General features: G+C 27.1%; 1 protein-coding gene across 1 annotated transcript in view; it reads right to left on the reverse strand.

Moving 5' to 3' along the window:
- Positions 1-609: 609 nt before the first annotated feature.
- The window catches only part of sha (shavenoid), a 190,350-nt gene continuing 171,358 nt past the window's right edge, over positions 610-19,601 (reverse strand). Inside the window, exons 4-10 of the mRNA XM_075359035.1 lie at positions 18,303-18,436; positions 14,794-14,935; positions 9,976-10,370; positions 4,951-5,187; positions 2,832-3,597; positions 2,112-2,723; positions 610-2,039 (exon numbers count right to left, since the gene is read on the reverse strand). Of these exons, the coding sequence (XP_075215150.1) occupies positions 610-2,039; positions 2,112-2,723; positions 2,832-3,597; positions 4,951-5,187; positions 9,976-10,370; positions 14,794-14,935; positions 18,303-18,436 (3,716 nt within the window). The remainder of the gene's footprint in view (positions 2,040-2,111; positions 2,724-2,831; positions 3,598-4,950; positions 5,188-9,975; positions 10,371-14,793; positions 14,936-18,302; positions 18,437-19,601) is intronic.

Consider the following 19,601-nt stretch of genomic DNA (forward strand, 5'->3'; position numbering starts at 1 on the left):
TTTTATTTTTCTTCTTATTAATCTCATCTGTACTGAGGAGTATGTTTATAGCCTTCTTTTCCATGTTTTGGCTTTTAGTGATAAACTGAATATTTTCTTTGGCAATCTGTCTGAAGTTAATAGCTTCATGTGTCAAAACATCTTACTCATTCAAACTAAATATTCAGTTTTCCTACTTGTTCTATTCTTCATTTTTTTATTTCTTTCACAATATTTCTTCTGGTCCAACCTTCTGAACAAACAGACTTCTCACAAACTTCTTTAATTAACTGCATTAAATTTTATACTGTGTATACTACATCCCACAAACCATTACTGATATTTTATAAAAAAAAGATTATCTTTATATACAATGAAATAAAAATTTTAATTTCTTATCAATTCATTCTGAACAACTAGTCATAAACACTGCAAATTGTAGTTAAAATACTAATATGAATTATATTTATGGTACTGAAATATTCTTAAATGATTTTGAAGATTTGTAAAAAAATATTGTTTTTGTTAAAAATTAAAATTTGTTAAATTTTCATCAAGCACATTTGTGAACAAAAAGTAACATAAATGAAAGAAATTAATATCCACTAAAAAAGCTTACTTTGTATTGTTTTATGGTATTATCAACATTTCATTTTGCCTATTAAAACCATTTGGTAAAACAGTAATGAAACTTATGTTACTGTCAGAATCATTACGTGTTGATGCAGTAACACCATTATCAACTGAGTCTGGCAGTGAAAATTTTGAAATGGTGTTACCAAAGAAAAATGAATCGGTAGCAATGCTTTCACCACCTGATTCACTAGCACCATCACACAAAGAGTCATCTGTTTCACTTAAACTATCTTCATTTTTTGCTTGTCCATCTGACCCATTGGAATCGGTACTGAGATAACCAGAATCTTCTGTTCTGTTGGTTGATCGTAACAATATATGACGCTGATATTTGTTGATACTTTTGTCCCGCATTGTTTGTGCAGCTTCTGTTAAATGAGGATTGTATGGTATGATACCAATAGCCTCATATTCAGAAGAGGTAGGGCTACTGCCAGAAGCATTTGTCACAGCCCTGCGGGACAAGCTTCTGGAGTGTGGAGGCAGTGTTGGTAGAGGCCGACATGCCGGCTCACTCCACTGACTAATGCTTCTGACTGAGCCGTTTTTTGGAGGCAGTGGTGGTTTGATTGTTCTTGGAGGCAATGGAGGACTAGGTGTACCTGTTCTTGATGACCTAATATTTATATTTCTGTATTCATGTTGTTTAAATTTTGGTGGACGAGGTGGTCGTGCATCTGGTGATGGCAGTCTTTGACGTCGAGCTTGTCTAGCTTCTGGTCTCAATAATTTTGGTTGACCTCTTTTCCACGATAATGTTGAGTAACAGTCTGTATCACTGTGTAATGAGCGAGTTGAACCAACAGGGCTAAAACCTTCAGATCTGTTGCAACTGTGGTTATTATATTTATTACGTGCTTCAAATATTTCCCTTAAACTTCCAAAAGTTCTGTTAAGAGGTGAAATTGTAAAAATGTTAGAAAGTTCAGCATTTGGCCAAGCAGCAGACTCACTTCTAAAACTACCAGTGGTTTTTAGAGATATTTGAGGAGGTCTTTCCAATGAATCAACAAAAAATTCACCTTGATGAATATCTATGTTTGATAAATGATGGGAATTAGTGCTGCTTATTTTTAATTTACTAGGTTTTCTGTCTAAAGTATCTGGTTCAAAACTATCTGAATCTTCCTGTTGATATGTTGGTGATTCAACTTGTATTGTTAGGCGACCTGGCTTTTCTTCTTCATAAGATATTTTAGGTTCATTGTGTAATGATGAAGTACATGATGATGTGGATGACATATTACTTGAAGGAAGACTTGAAGATCCATAACTAAAGTTATCATTAACGTAAACTTCACTTACTAGACTGTAACCTTCACCTCTATTCAGTATATCTGGTAATGCTAACTTTGTATTATTTTCTTTATCTGTATCTGGATTTAGCAATATTATTTCATATTCATGATCATCCTCAACATCTGGTTTATTATTACCTACATTATTGTTGTTGTTATTATTATTATTATTATCACTGTTGTTGTCATTGTTATTATTATTTTTATGTAACTTAGACATTGTTGTATTACCAGTTTTTATATTAAATATTGTATTCTGCATGGTCAATTCTTCATCTAAAGGTAATGCTATATTTGGATTAATTGGTTGTTTAGGTGTTACTTCACCATAGTCAGATGGTGTAGATAGTCCACCATTATTTTTCTCATTTTGTTCTTTTAAAGTTCTTTCCAAACTATCTGCATCATATTCAACAGTATCACCTATTCCGTTACTATCTTCCATTTGGTTAAGTGAATCTGTTCTTAAAGGTGGGCTGGGTTTTATTATTGCATTATTACCAACAATTTCTTGACTTCTTTGACCTACAAATTCTTTTATAACAGCATCCATTAACTTTTTGGCAACCTTTGGTACAATTGAATCACGAGGTAAACTATTTTGGTTATTCTTTACCAATGTAGATGGTGGTGAATTTTTACTCATATCTACACTGCTACATATGGAAGGTGGAGGAGGTGGTGGTGGTGGAGGTGTTGGAGGCACTTTAATTTTACTTTCCCTTCTTGAATTATTATTAATATTTAAAGAATTTGGCTGTTGCCTAAGTCTTATTTCTTGTGGTGAATTTGTATTGGATTTTCTATTTTCTTCCACTTTTTCAGAATTTTTGCCATTTTTAGGTGTTTCTTTACAATTACTCATATTATTAATATTACTGTTGTTATCCTCAATACTTTCAGCATTCTGATCAAGACCACCATTAGAAGCATTACCTGCAACATCAGTAAGTTTTGTTTCATCTTTAAAACTTAATTCACCAGATGATTTCATGTGTAAAGAACTATCTGTTGTTGAATGAAAATCAGAATTCTGTTCTAGTTGCATTGAAGGAGTAGGTGGTACACAAAATGTGCTGAGTATATTTCTATTAATATTAATATCTGACATAGATATTTCTTCCTTTTTATGTCTTATTAATGATATTTCATCACCACTAAAATTTTGTTCTGTCTTTAATAGTTTTTGTGACAGATCAAGTTTAGGTATACTAGGTGCTTTTCCTTTATGAGTATAGTTTCTTCTAGGTGGTACTTGTATCTTTTCTGATTCTTCATCATTACCTAATGATTTAACTAATGGTACATCTTCTAACCATTTTCTAATACTTCTCTGCTTACTTTCAGATGCAGTACTGCAACAAGATTTACAATCTTTTTCCACAAAAGATTCTAAAGATGATTGGAAACCACAGCCTGGACATCCATCACAATTCATTCCTGCTTGTGAAATGAGCCTATTTCTTTCACTCCTGTGAGTTCTGACACTACTTCTAACAGAACCATGATGACTATGAGTATGACTGTGTCGACTATGAGTCTGTACTATGTGATTTGGATTTTCTGTTTCTTCAGGTATGCCAAGGAGACTTGGAAAAAACTTTTTAGCTGCCATCTTATGCTTAGCTATAGCAATTACTTCTCGTATTTTTGAAAGAAATTCTAAAGCAGCTGGAGGAGGAGCCTGAAAAATAATGGAATAAAGTAAACAGTAAATTATTATATAAAGACTTTCATCATTTCTTATTATATAATTTGTTATACTAAAAAGAATAGAAAATATGGTATTATCATAAAATTATTTAAGGTAATATAGTGTTCTTTAATGTGATATTGAAATATTTGTTCATTGGCTTTTCATCTTATTCATTTTAGTAGGTAAACAATTATGAAGAATTTAATCACCTAAAACACCAAAAGCAAAAGGCTGTTGTAACACACATTAATTAGATCAGGTATTTATTTTAATACAAAAACAAAAAAATAAATAGTCATAAAAGTACGTAAAAATACATTTTCAAGCAGTGGAATGTAAATGAAAAAAAAAAAACGAAAACAACTGAACTGAGACATTTAGAAGTTATCTCATCAAAAACAAAAGAAAAATGATGAATGTAAATAAACAATCATTTGAAAAAGTCAATTAGAAGAAAATTAGTTCATCATTTCTATTTAGGTGGTATAAACAATAACAGTTACATTCTGTTCAAACATTAATCACTATTAATGTATTGTTTAAACATTAATGTAATTTATATCATCTCTAATATAATTTTAAAGATGTGAAAAATGATCAACTGATCATATATGCAACATAGTTATGTAGTTCCTAAGTAAACATCAGTTATTCAAAGCTCTCTTGTCACATAAAGTAATTTATTATTAATTAACATAAAACTATTCAAATGTATATGAGTTGAAATGAGAATTAACTTATTCTTAAAAATTAGACAAAAAGTAATTTATCTCTGTAACTAAGTTTCAAATTTCATTTTGACCAATTTGGAAAAGAGAAATGTCATCATTTTTGGTAAAAGTGCATTGCCAAATTCCAATATTGAAAATTCATCAGCTATATAAAATCAAGATTTTAATCTAGCAAGAGTTTAAATATTTTCTAATTTTAATGTTTTTAGGGGCCTGCTTTCAGGTGATTGATTTAGAGATTTAAGTTAAACATAATTGATGTAAATGATGTAATGAATATTTATAACAAAGAGCTGTGTTTAAAGGATATTGAAATAAATCATTTCAGCACATTATATTTAAGATATTCATTTTTTTATAAAACACCATTAAAAGGCTAAAATTCCCCTTACTATCAAAATTAATCATAGACTTTTCTCTACTGGTGTATTATTAATTTTCTGTTGATAATATTGTTTAAAGAAATTTTTCTCTATTGATATATTATACTTCCTGTTGATAATATTGTTTAAAATTTCATTAATTTAACAAAATTAAAAAATCAATAGCTATTTTATTCTTTATAAGCATCAGCATTATTTAAGTTACATAAAAATTTAATTAAACGTACCAATAATAGTTCTGGTTCAAAATAAGCAGGATTGAAGTATAATTTACGACGTGTTGATGCAGTCGTAATTGCTCGAACCGTTTCAGGTCTCTCTTCACGACCTTCTAATGTTTCTATTATTGAAACATTTTCTTCTGGTAGCCTTTCAATAGCACTTGAATCCTGTAATTGTGTTGAACTACATTCTGAAGTATAAATTTCTTGTATATGATGTGGATGTATTTGTGCCGCTGTTACCTGTAACAGTTTTACACAGATATTAACAAAAACTACAATTTCTATCATTTTTATCTAATTTATTAATGAAAAATATAATAAAAATTATTTACATTCTAAAAAAATGGAAAAATGGTTATATGAATTTTTAATCTGTTATGGAAAATTACTGATGAAAGAGATCCACAATATATCATAAAGGATCTTCAGGAAGTACACTTTAATGTTTTATAAACCAAATCATATTTTTTTTTAAAAATTCATGTTAATCAAGAAGTTTTTTCAAAGTACAACTTATCTTTGGCACTGTACAAAACCTGATTAGCAGACTGATTAATGTACTCACTGGTACATTTTACTGTAGCTGATCAAATTCAGCATGCAACTACAAAAATTAATACTGATACAATTGATTTAAATCTGTTGATGATCAGGACAAATATGATAGCACTTTTTTTAAATGAAACATACCACCTGCAACTAAACTGATAATGGAATCATATAATAATTCTAAAAAGAATTATTGAAAGCACAATTCCACATTTTATTTTAAAAGTATCGCTTTAATTTTCTTGAAAAAAAATATTATGTATTTACTTAAAAGCCTGTCATAATGGCATAATTCTTTCTTCTTTTTTTGTATGGTTTACACCTCTAAATGGTTCTTCAACTTGTCTAAGAGAGAAAATATTCTTTCTTTATACTTTTGCTGTAATGTAATACTTATTATTCTTATTTGACATAGTGATTAAAATAGCAATTTTCACTGATAACAATTCTCAAAAATGAAATGAAAACAACACAAAAATAATTTCTTTTAGCACAAATGTGATACTATACTGATCAGTTTAAGTACAAATAAAGAAACAATAGGTACAAAAATTATAGATTCGCAAAATATAATAATGAAAAAAAAAAAAGCGTGAAAACTAAATTTTAAGTTAATATCAGTAACAATAAAACATAATACATTATAAGAAGAATTTAAAACATGGCAGTAAATAAAGGAACTGATTAATTTAATTTCTTGTTCATGTTATGATGCAATTGAAGAAGTCAATAAGAAAGTTTTTAAAATAGCAAAAGGCATAAAAAATAATAATTAAAGACTTTGATTTTATTATTTAAAGGTTCTTTAAGGAAACAGAACCATCAGAAGGATTGCTAAGCCTCTCTTTCTTCTTGATAAGTAAATTTTTCCAAAATTGTTTTTAGATTTTAATGAAATCTTTTCAGGGTTCAATCATTTTCAATGTAGATCCTGCTTTGAGTTCAATTACATTATAACTGGATGTGAATGTTAAGTGTAACAGGGCTTATGTTGTAGTGAAAAAATCTATGAAACATCACTAAAGAAAGAAACAATATAACATTAAAAGTATTAACATTTTTGTATAAGCAAATATTATTACGAGTAATATTTAACCTTTCAAAATGATTTTGATTAAATTATTCATGTAGATTCTCTGTGCCACTAACTTTATTCATATTTGTCCAACAGTGTAGAAAATATCATCCTACCAGAGAATAAAGTACTTTTTATATTGCAAGACCCACTTAAAGGTTTGTATTTTTGTAGCTGGCACGTTTAAAGGTTTTAATCTCTCTCAGATTTTTAAACACTGGTCATCAATCTAGTATACTAATGCTTGTTAGAAAATGTTACACAGCGTTATATAAGTCAAATCTTCACCAACCTTTGGATTGATGTAAACAATCTCTTCTTTCCCGTATTCAATTTTTCATTATTTTACATAATTATAAGACTAATAATAAAAACGTTGTATACTGATTTAAAACATACAAAGTAAAACAAACCAATGTATGAAAAATTTACTTGTCATGTGCATTTAAAAAAAAGGTTATTTAACTTTAATTATAATTAATGAAATGAAAAAAAATACTAGTATGATTAAATGAAGAAATAAATAAGCGGAAAAAACTAGCATAGGAATTTTATGAACGCGTGTCTAACTAAAATTATGCTAACTTTGATTTGTTTTCTAAAAATTAATGAACAAATTTCTGAATACAAAGCATTCTACATCTTATGGGAAAGTGAATTTAAAAAATAATAAAAAATGTTCCATCAAATCTGGTATTTTTAAAGTCTTTTTACTTAGATTTTTTATTCTGAACTGGCAGAAAAATTTATCATTGCATTAAAATAATATTTCAAATTATATTTTAAAAGATGCAACCTTAAAAGAGGGTGTATAACTTAACATGAATAAATTTGATGTTTGTAGTTGGTGGAAGGTTAGCTGTGAATATCTTATTTGTGGTTAGATTATCTTAACCATATCAAAAATTTCTGTCATTTCAGTATTCATTTTTTTTTATGTCATGTATTTTATAGAGAATTATTTTTGCATATCAGTCTAACAAAGTTATCGATGTCAAGTTTCAATTATGAAATTCTCACTGGCTGTGGTTTGCAAATCATTAATCAAATCACATTTAATAAACTTATTTTGTGACAGTTAGATTATACAGAATAGAAAGGAGAAAACCATACAATTAACAATCCAAGTTCTTGAAGATGTTAAAAAGTCCTCCCTCAGAAAATCTTTCAGAAAATCATTCTTATTTACTGGCTCAAAAGCTATTGTTTTTAAGACTACAAAAAAGTAAATTACAGGCCTACACCAAATAGTTATTGTTCATGAATTGAAAGAACTGCAGCATGATAAATATCTACATTATTGTTGCTACATTTTAATCTTTCGTTAATGAAAATGGGATTGAGGTGCTTGATTATGTTTATTTTAGTTCCATCTTAATGCCAAAATAGTACAATATGAATGATCAAAATCCATGTATTTTTTTTGTAATATTGAACATATATACATAAAATTAGTTTTATTAATTTATTTATGTATTATTCTTACAAATGTTTGCCATAATACAAATTTTGGTCAGGTAATTCATTTACTTATACTCTTACATTATTAAAGTTGATTGCATACTCTGTAGAATGCTTCACACTTTACAATATAGAGGAACAAAAATATTTCCAGATATTTTTTGGTTTATTAGATTCCATAACCAAATAGTTATAGGGTTGTTATATGAAACACAAGCCAATTATGCAAGTAGTCCATGTACAGATTACATTCCACCTTTGAATGACAACTTCACTATATGCAGTTAAGAAATTGATTTTTTAGTGAACATCAGTATCCACAGAGAAAGCTAGGTCTACTATTAATAGCTACTCAAATTTTAGGGAATATTCCCTCACTATTACTTGCATAGACAGCATTCTACTATTTTCAGATATTCTTACCTCAGATATAAAAAAATATAAAAATTCAAAGCAGCAAATTATGTAATTCCTTTTTGTTAAGAAATAAATCAATGTGCGTTATGTTTATTTGCTCAGTTTTAACAGAATAATACAACAAACCAAAAATAAGTTTGTTAGTCAGTTAGCTATATCTGTGTCTTTGATACATGCATATCTTGCTTTAAGAACCTTTGTCAATAACAATTTAATTTTTTATTTAAAAAAATAAATAATTACAATGATTACATGATTTGATGTATAATTAAGAACTAGGCAGTAAAGTTACCTGAAACATAATTATCTAAAAAATTTGATATGTTTTCATTATTAGAATTGCACAAGAAACAATTCTGTTTAAGAAATTGATAAAATGCAACTTAAGAAAAACAAAAATAATTTTACCTATGAAGAGGTATATTTCTTGCTCAAAATTAAAACAAAAAAGAAAATAGTTGTGTTTGACTAATACATATCTTTCATTTACTTTCAGGCTTTTCTCTAAACGTTTTTATAGAATGAAATAAAGTGAGATAGTTGTCAAAAAACTTTTTAGGAGAGGTGCTTTTGCACCTTTTGCACCTCTCCTAAACAGCCCAATGTTTCCAAAAATATTTTACACAAATTTTTTTAATTTTTTTTACATAAAGTTTTTGATAAAGTCTAAACTCATGAGAAAATGGTAGAAAACTATATTCTACCATTACAAAAGCAGTATCTAACCTGAGATTTCAAAAATAAATTTCAGACAAATGTTTAAAACAATTTAATTATAATAGTGAATTTTTTGGTAGAAAATATGATTTCTTATTATTATAAAAAAAATTGATAGAAAATTATTTTTGACTTTTAGAGGGGAAGGGCATATTTTTGAAATGCTGTTTATAGTCTATCACATTTCCTGATAATTAAACTTTTCTATTGTCTCTACATTTCAATTAAATGTGATTAGAGATTCATAAGTTACAGAGTATCAAAGGAACAGAAACATATTTTACACAAATTTTTTTAATTTTTTTTACATAAAGTTTTTGATAAAGTCTAAACTCATGAGAAAATGGTAGAAAACTATATTCTACCATTACAAAAGCAGTATCTAACCTGAGATTTCAAAAATAAATTTCAGACAAATGTTTAAAACAATTTAATTATAATAGTGAATTTTTTGGTAGAAAATATGATTTCTTATTATTATAAAAAAAATTGATAGAAAATTATTTTTGACTTTTAGAGGGGAAGGGCATATTTTTGAAATGCTGTTTATAGTCTATCACATTTCCTGATAATTAAACTTTTCTATTGTCTCTACATTTCAATTAAATGTGATTAGAGATTCATAAGTTACAGAGTATCAAAGGAACAAACAGAAATAATAAAAACAAAATTTAAAAAATGCTAAAAACTAGTTCTTTATTAAAGACTGAAGACCTTTATGATTTAAAAATTTGATTAAATTTAGATAATTTAATTGTATTAATATTGCAAATGCAGAAAAAAAAAACATGTTAATAATGTCATTTTACCTTTTGTGTTGGTTTACAAATGCTGTTATCATCAGATACATCATGTTGATTTTCCTCCGAACAACCATCTTCTGTGTCAGAACAACAACTTGGAGGCCCAGAATCTGTGATATAACCACCATTATCATGACAATGTCTTAATAATGGATTATTTTTTATAACACCTTCTTCCACCAGCTGTCCTGCAGATTGGTGATCATCGTTTCGACGTTCTGAATGATTCTTTGAATGTTGTCGACGAGTGTGTAAATATAATAACACAGATGCAATGTACATTAAACCTAATAATACTGAGCATACAGCAATTGCAATGTATTCACTGGCTGACAAACTACTACTTGAACTGGCATGATCTGTTGCATGTGCATCGGCAGAAAATGACACTTCTCGTACACCTAAGAAGAAAAATAATATTAATTTGTTGTATTGAATACTTCTTTACTGCAATAATGATTTGTTGAATCTGAAGAATTAGTGAATTGGATTTTTGCTTTGATGTGAATAAAAAGCTAGTTTTTAGCATATCATCAACGTGAATTGGTAATTTAATAATTAAAATCTAACTTAAGAAATAGTTTTTCTATTTTCTTTCTCAACATTATTCTCTTTCTTCTTTAAATTTTAAATAAATTTAAAATTGTTTGTTATTACTGTTAGACAATTCCAAAAGCTATCACCATACAACTTCAAACATTGACATATTAATATGTCATAGCACTGACAGATTAATACATAGCATCGATCATTAGCTACTAACGTAATACAAACAACTTTTTCTATGGTCACATTATCTTGCTTCAAGTGTTATGGAATCATCATTTGTAAAGTATGCAGTTTACCATTTTACCAATGATCCTACTTACTTATAAATTGTTGTTTTGGATGTTAAAATTTTATCCTTACACTATCTATTCCCAGAAGCTGAGTGTTAATCACAGAGATGTTTTTGGTTTGTTAAGTGTTTTACTAAGTAATATAATTGTTACAACTTATAGACTAGAAATCAGTAATTTTGAATCATTGGAACACTGATTCACCTTCCTTGAACATTTTTCTAAAGTGTAATCTTTTTTTTACATTATCGTTATATTTACTAACCCAATGAGAAATATATATTATCTCTTTTCATCTAAATGAATGTTATTCATCAGTACATAAAAAAATAGACAATTAGACAATGCTCTTACCATGAGATGAGACAAATAATAATTAATTAAATATTGAATAAATAAACAAATAAATAATTCAAACACAAATTTTATGTTTCTTATTTACCTTTTACTACACAATTAAACAGTAATTTTTTAATACAAAATGTTTCCTTTGATTAATTTTAGTTTTTAAAACTTGTGTGTACCTATCACCATATTTGTGTTAATTTTGCATTTTTAGTCGTCTTATTTATGATATTTTTTTTTATTAATCCACCATTTATGCTCAAGATGTGTGTGCAAATGGGTTTTTGTTGACTGAGGAAAAATGACATTTGAATTCAGAATCCTTAAGTAAAAGTAAAAATGTTATTACTCTACCACAGAAGTAATTTTGTGTATTTAAAAAAAAATGTTTTTAAATTTGCTGAGTCAATTATTAAAAAAAGTTTCTTGGGAAGTTAATAAGTTAACAGTAATGGTAAAATATTGTAAATTCTGTTATCAAAAAAAAAAAGGAAAAGAAATTAAACTTTAAATCTTGTTTTTGGGAAAAATGGAGAAAGTGAAATGAACAGATATAATGAGGAATTAGCTAGGTGTTAAGAAATGAGACAGAAGAGAAACCTGATGATGATAAAAAATAAAAAAGGGTTCTAGAAAAGAAATAGACACATAATAATTGTTGATACTGGAGAGAATCATTGAGGAAAATGCACGTTGATAAAGGTTTGGAATCCTAACAGACATCAGAGCAGGAAAAAATTCTTTAAAAAATGAAGAATAATCCTTATGACCAGAAAAATGGAGGATGTCTAGTTGATATAAAATAAATTTACAGAAGAAGAAAACTTGTTGATAAATTTCTTCATTGCAATATCATAAATACTAACATAAAGTGACAAGTACGACAAGTGTTTGTAAATCTTGCTGTATGTTTTATTCATTTTGTTATATGTTGGCATTACCTTTTCTAAATTGAAATCAAGTTTAATGTAAACAGTTACTTTATTTTTAGTTATTTCAGCTGATTTATATTATAGATTAGAATTCCAGATAACAAAGTGATTTATATTACTTAGTAATAAAGAAGTATTCTTGTTACATCTCTGTTTTATCACACCACAAAAAGGAATTAAATAATTTTTAATTAAGCTGCAATAAGATGCTAAACAAATTAGATGGACTTTTGGAGATGTTGATATTTTAGCTACATATAAATGTATCTAAATCTAAATGCTCCTTTCTTGATAACCACATGGTTACTTACATAAATATTAAAAATTTTAACTTATGCTAGCGACATGAACGTTAATTACAGTTATGTCAATCTCAGGCCTTTTTTATTTTGACATAAATTAATAAATCCAAGTCATTAAAAGCTCTTTATAACAATGAACTATTTGAAAATAGATACTGCTCTCTCTTTATCATTCTTCATTTGTTAGATTAGATAGAAAGGAAGTGAAAAATTACAAAACTAATTTCAATGAATACAAGATACATAATTATTATTTTAAATGTTTATATTTTGGAAATTAACCCAAATTTAAGGACAGAAAATCAAGTACTGACATAAACAAAATTATAAGACAAAAAAGGGAACAAGAAACATGGTGAATTAATTACTAATACCAAAGTTGTAAATTATTTATAGCAATACGGTAAAATTTTTAAATCTGAAAGTTCACTTTCAGGAGATATTTTCAGATGTATTATACAATTCCTTCCTTATAATGTTGCACTATTATTTATTTATGGGCATTTGTTAATTGTATTAAAGAGGTAAGAACAATCATTCAGAATATGATATTATAATATGATTATAAACATTTACTACGTTAATCCAAAAGATCAGTGTGTTTATAAGAAGTTTCATACTGCTCAAGTGAATGAGTTCATAACTATTGAATGCTGTGTTTAAAATCTGCATCTTGCAGGTAACATATTTGTATGATTTGTATGTAACACAGCGAGTTCAATTATAAAGTTTTATTTTAATATTCTGTCAATGTAAACTTTAAGAAAAACATCAATAACAAAAATGTCATATGAAACAGCAATGAAAAAGCAACTGTATTATAGATCTGAAAATATCTTCTGGAAGAGTTTTAAATAACATGGTATTTTTAAAAAATATAAACTTAATTCTGGTTTGCTAATCTATGAATTTAATTAATTCTAGACATTGCTATAAGATTATGTTTTAATAATACTAAACTGTTACTATTTATTTTTTTTAACATTTATTTCAAAATTGGTTCATGAACTATTCACAACTTCATCAAAAATCGTCAAAGTGATGATGGCATATGGCATAGTATTGTGAGATGGAAATGAAAGGCTCTACACGAACAGTGGTTCGTGTAGGGTCTTTCATTTCCTATGAAACCTAACTGGTTAAGGACACCACAACAGAAGACAAAGGAATTAACAATGAAGAAATTACTTCGTCAAAGAAAATTGTAAAAATCTCTTTTCTTTATTTCAATCTGCAAGATTGAGCATAACTAAAATTATGTTAAAATAAATAAATTGGTGTGTAATAAATAAATAAATAGGTAAGTATTAAATATATTACGTTAATGTTGGAAGAAAAAAATTGTGAAATATAATCAGATTAACAAAAGGTTTATGAATGGAACTTGGAAAGAACCAGCCAAATGCATATATATACATATTACTCTTCTTAAGATTCATATTATTACACAGATTGGATGTCTTATCTCGATATTCTGTATTAGGTGATTAATTTATTAGGGTAGAGAATGTTATGTAATGTTATGTAATGTTATGTAATTATTAAAATTTTAGTTGTGATATTTGAAGATATTATTTTAGTATATAATATAGAAAAGTTCTTCAGAAGGATAAATATCATTCAAATTTCTTTGCAGAGTGAAATACCAAGAAATTTGTGAGTAAAGTACATTAAATATTACAGATAACTTATATTTATGAAACATCCTCTTTAGCAATTTTATCCATTGATATCCAATAATATTACTTAATGTAATATGATTTAAGCTATTTTATTATTTCAGTTGTGTGCTGTCTAGTTCTAATTCAGTTATTTATTATCATATAAAATGTTAACCTGAGATTTTTCTGTACAAAATTAAATTTAATAAAGTAAATTTTTAGAATTTACAGAATATTGAATACATCACAATATCTATATTTTACAGAAAAAGGAAATTTAACTAACTATGGGAGAAGAAAAAAATATTCAGTTTGTGGTATTATGGGTGCTTGCTGGTGAGATATAGCATTACAACAATCATTTGAGCTATAATCAGAATGTATTTTACATGTAAGAAAAATAGTTTGTGAATTATTTTCCAAATTAAAAAAAAAGACCATTAACTAAAGTTGAATTTATTTCATTTATGGGAAAACTGTTGTATTTCTATTTTCTAAATAACCATCTTTGAATACTACTGACAGAATTGAAGTTAACCAACTTAATCAATGTTTTACACAATATATCCCACAATGTATTTCAGATACAAAAAATTGCAACAAAAAATGAAAAAAAAAAATTATAAAAACATTAATTTTAATAAAAAATGAGTATGTAGCCTATATCCAGTGATAGATTTTAACATATGAAAATCTAAATAATTAATTGATAAAATGAAGATGTGATTGATTGTTAAGAACTTACTTGGTGTTCCAGCAACTCTGAAAGCAACGCATGGTGTAAATATTGAGCTATGTGCTGTAGTATCAGCCATATCTTTACACATTAAGGATACCAGCAAAAGACGTCCTTCCATACTGATTCTGAGATCAGGTGGCCCAAGCCACTGACAAAAAACAGAAAATGATTATTAAACAATTTTCTCTTTAAATACAATTAGCAAATATATAGAATCTGAAATTTACAAAGCATAATAAACTTGCATTAATTCTATTTCACAGTGTTCTCAACACTAACTCAAAATTTTTAATGTTTTTGTTTTTAATGGCTAGAAACATTAATTATTTTTACGATGAATGTTATAAATGATAATAAAATTGGTTTATAAAATCTAAATTAATTTTAAACTATGAAATTTTGCAATGACAAAAACTGAGCAAATTTTACAATTAATGCTTTTACACACTTTCTTCAATATTATTAGTCTTTGCAGCTGTTTTAAGTGACAGGTGCTGCTGTTATTGCTAATACTGATATCAACTGATGTTGTTGCTGTTCTTTTTTGTTTAATTATGCAGTCAGATACTTTGCGGTCAAATAGGCGATTGGATTGAACTGTGTTTGAACTTGAACACTTATAGCATTGTATGTTTTTGTAAAATGCCATCAAGGTAACCACTAGTACTAACATCAGTTGTTATTGGTATGAGAACAACATTAGTCTCTGAGCACAGCCACATAGATGACTAAAAAAGCTTTGAAGCAAGTTAAAAAAAAGTGTTTTATTTTAAAATTTTGTTCAATTTATAGATAAAAATTATATTTAAAAATTAATATTAATGCCAACCATAGACAAAATTATAGCAAAATAAGTTGTCTTTGGCAATCTGCAATTTAATGAAAGCATTTGACAACTTATCAAGTTATAATACTGGTTGGAAGACTCTCAGTTTACTTAGGTTACATTTTAACAACAGGAAACAAACTGTTTTAGAATTTGTTAACAAATTGATTTGTTAATGAGTGATTAAAAACATCATTAACAACTTAAAACTTATTATAACCAAAAACAAAAAGTTTCTTTAAAAAAATTCACCTTGAAGCTTCACCTTCAGGTTACCTTCAAGCTTTTCCAAAACAACCCAAACCCAACACTCCTATGTGCCTATATGCTATGTCAAGAAATACCAAAGCAGCTCTGCTCTGGTAGCTTTCCAATGGCTTTCAGCACCCTAGCGAAATCTTTCTACAACACACAAGTCAAATGCGTACAGTCATCAACAATAACCGAAATATGATTCACAGGCAACTCAACACACACAAGTCTCATGATCACTAAGAAAACTCAACAATATAAAACACCTAACACATACATGCAGATATAACAGGAAACACTTTAACACATTAACATACAAAAATCGAGACTCAGAAAAATATCTTAGAATTTAAAATTCTGAATATATGTAACTTTCAGAACAACAAATAAAACACTCATTACACTTAGAACACAATCACCAAACAAACATAATGGCTTTGGAGTACATAAGCTAAGCTGTTCTATACAAATAATGTTTACATTGATTAGACAAGACAAAATCTTAAATAAAGATTTAATAAACAAGTTTAATAAATATTTACTAAAAAGTTATTACAAGAAATGAAGCAGAAAAAGAGTAAATATATGGTTAATTGACATCTTGGTCATTGATTATTTTTTCCCTACTTTCAATTATGATCAGTATCAAATAATTCTTAAACCAACAATGCCTAGTGTTGATCATTGTAGTACACAAAATGACATCACAGTTGTGTGATATCATTTTCTATAAATCATTCTAATTAAGGAAAATTCTTTCTACAAATTATCTTTCTATAATTGTAATGGATTATGGCTGATTCAGAAAGTTCTTACAATATTGACTATCTTTACATGATGGTTGTTATCTAATAGATATACATGATACTATTAAATTTCTTCATATTATGTGTTAAACTTCTTAAGGAAGCAAAAAATAAAAAAATAGAATAGCTAAAATTGATTTAAAAAACTTAACACTAATTAGAAATCCACAAACAAGATTTTAGAAAGTTTGAAAAATTGTTTGTGAATGAAAACCACTAAATACAACTTCTTTGAAGATAATATCCTATAGGAAGAATCATAAGTTTCAGACACAATTACACAGATGTGGTCAAATTCATTGATATATAGATATCAGATATTAAAAAATGGATAACATTTTGGATTTCTTCAACAGGTTTTATCAATTTAATTGAAATAAATACAGTTTACCTACAGCATAACTCTCAATTTATTTTATGTGTAAAATAAACAGTGAATAATAAATAATTGTTTTATTGTTATGCTGTTTTTTATTGATGACTTCAATGCATATATGTCAAATGCTGTGTTGAACAGTATATATGCTGAAGTAAGCCATGTAATTGAACAACAGTAGTTTTGGGGGGAGAAAATGATTAAAGATATATATATATATATATATATAGATATATAAGATATATATATATATATATATATAGCTATTAATGAATAAAAATGGTTATTAGAGGGTTGGAAGGAATTTGAATCACGTGTTTTGAGTTATGTAATGGGTATATGTGATTTTTATTACAAGCTACTTGGAAAATATCAGGACAATTGACATCTAAATGTACACATGATAAAGAATGAGTTCTGCTTCAGGAAAATTATATTTGTTATTAAATAACATGATTATATACTACAGTACTAAAAAACAATAGTTTTGTTTTCCCAAAATTTCTTTAATTTACTACATTGGTTCCATTTAGCTTTTTATGAATTTCTCACAATGTTTCTGAGACAAAATTGTATTTAACTAAGAAAAATTAATTTCGAAAATATATCTTAAAGTGCAGAAAATAATCCATAATCTATTTTTTTTTAAATATAAATTTGTTAAAAGAAATTTTTAAATCTTTGTTAAATTTTGAAACCAAACAATAAAAATATCAAATATATAATAGTTGTATAGTTGTTATAACCATGAAATTATAACATAAATGCAGTTAATTAATGCTACAAAAAGAGTTAAAAATGGCCATGTATAAATTCAAATGTGATTGATCTTATGATGAATTATTTATTTTGTTTAATAATACAGTCTAATTCACAATTACACTTACTTTCATGAGGTGAATTTTTTAAGATAAGAAAAATGTCAAAATTACTAAGAAATCTAGCTGGTTAAATCACATGACAAACACCATAACAAAACAAAAAAATATATAAACAGACCAAAATCCAAGAGCATTCTTTGATTCAGAAAAAGACAAAATTTTGCCCTATTAAATAATAACGAATTACACAGCCATAATAGACAAACATTGCCCATGTTTAAATAAACCAATAAAATAAGTTAAGAAAGAAGATGGTATTTCTATTTTTTTGTATTATAACATTTAAAACAATCTTTAATAAAAATATAAATTATTTTAAACTCTAAAAATTATAGTTAGGTAGTTCTAAATAAAAAAAATCAATGAATACTTACTTGAAGGAATGTTCGTCCTTCATCTCTGAACAGTCTGAAAGGAGGTTCTGTGTCAGATCGATTTCGAAGATCTACCCATCCTCCTCTCGTTAAGAATTTTGCACCAGACACAACGCAAATTGGTGATTTTGTTCCTGCAAACCATTACAATTCTTAATTACTATGATGTAACTATGAACATCACATTTCATATGATGTATAATTATTATTTATTTTTTACCAGAGAAATGTCTGATTTATTTTCCATTATTTATACTTTTGTGTTGTTACAGAACGTAACAGATATTGGAAAAGAAAAATTTTGTTCCTAAAAAAATATAAAAATTAATGATTTGTTTGAATACAACTTATTTTTAAAGAATTCTTATTTTTCTCATTCTATTATACGAGTCAATAACAAAATTATTTCTGTTAACATGTATTAGGGCTTTTCAAAAAGGTTTTCGTGGGATAATTATATCACTCAACAGTGTAATAAAAGGAAAGAGATTTAGATATTTTTTACCCTAAAAATTAATTTAAAAAATTCCTAGAAAGAAAAAAGTATTTTAAAACAGCTGATAAAGACAAATATAAAAAAAAAGAAATATTAGTTAAACTAAATGTAAAACATTATGAACTGAAGGAAAAAATGCAGACCATGGTTAAATAACTATATATGTTGTGTATCTCACACACACACACACACACACACACACACACACACACACACACACACACACACACACACACACACACACACACACACACACACACACACACACACTTGTCTAAGTTCGCTCATATCATCCTGAAAATTAAACATTCCTTCACAGAATCAATTAAAATTATTTTAACGAATAATATTAAATTGAAAATACTTCTATTTCTTAATACATCATTTCTGCTTGTAGATTGATTCCAGGTAGCTAATAGATGGTACTATTAACGATATTTCGGAATACGTAATTACAAAAATTTTTTAAAGATTTGTATATGACATTGTCAAAAGTCTAGCTACTGAACAGGATTTCCTTACAACCTGTGGTTATGGTCATAAGCATGAATAAAAAAGAATTTTTTATTCTGTAAAGGGTCAAGCTTTGTACAAAGTGGTACATATACCATCAACAATTTGAAATGTCTGGCTGTTTATGTACCAACAAATGACAGATCATTAAATTCAGTGTTTGTTTAGTATTCGACTATTTTGTTTTTAGAGAGCCATAAATAATATTATTCTGAACATTCTATGTTACAAAGAAAAAATACTATAGGAAAATGTTCATAAAATTGGGAGATGAGAGCTATTCTGCTGTT

Source organism: Lycorma delicatula, chromosome 3 (assembly GCF_047948215.1).
Source record: "Lycorma delicatula isolate Av1 chromosome 3, ASM4794821v1, whole genome shotgun sequence".
Taxonomy (NCBI): domain Eukaryota; kingdom Metazoa; phylum Arthropoda; class Insecta; order Hemiptera; family Fulgoridae; genus Lycorma; species Lycorma delicatula.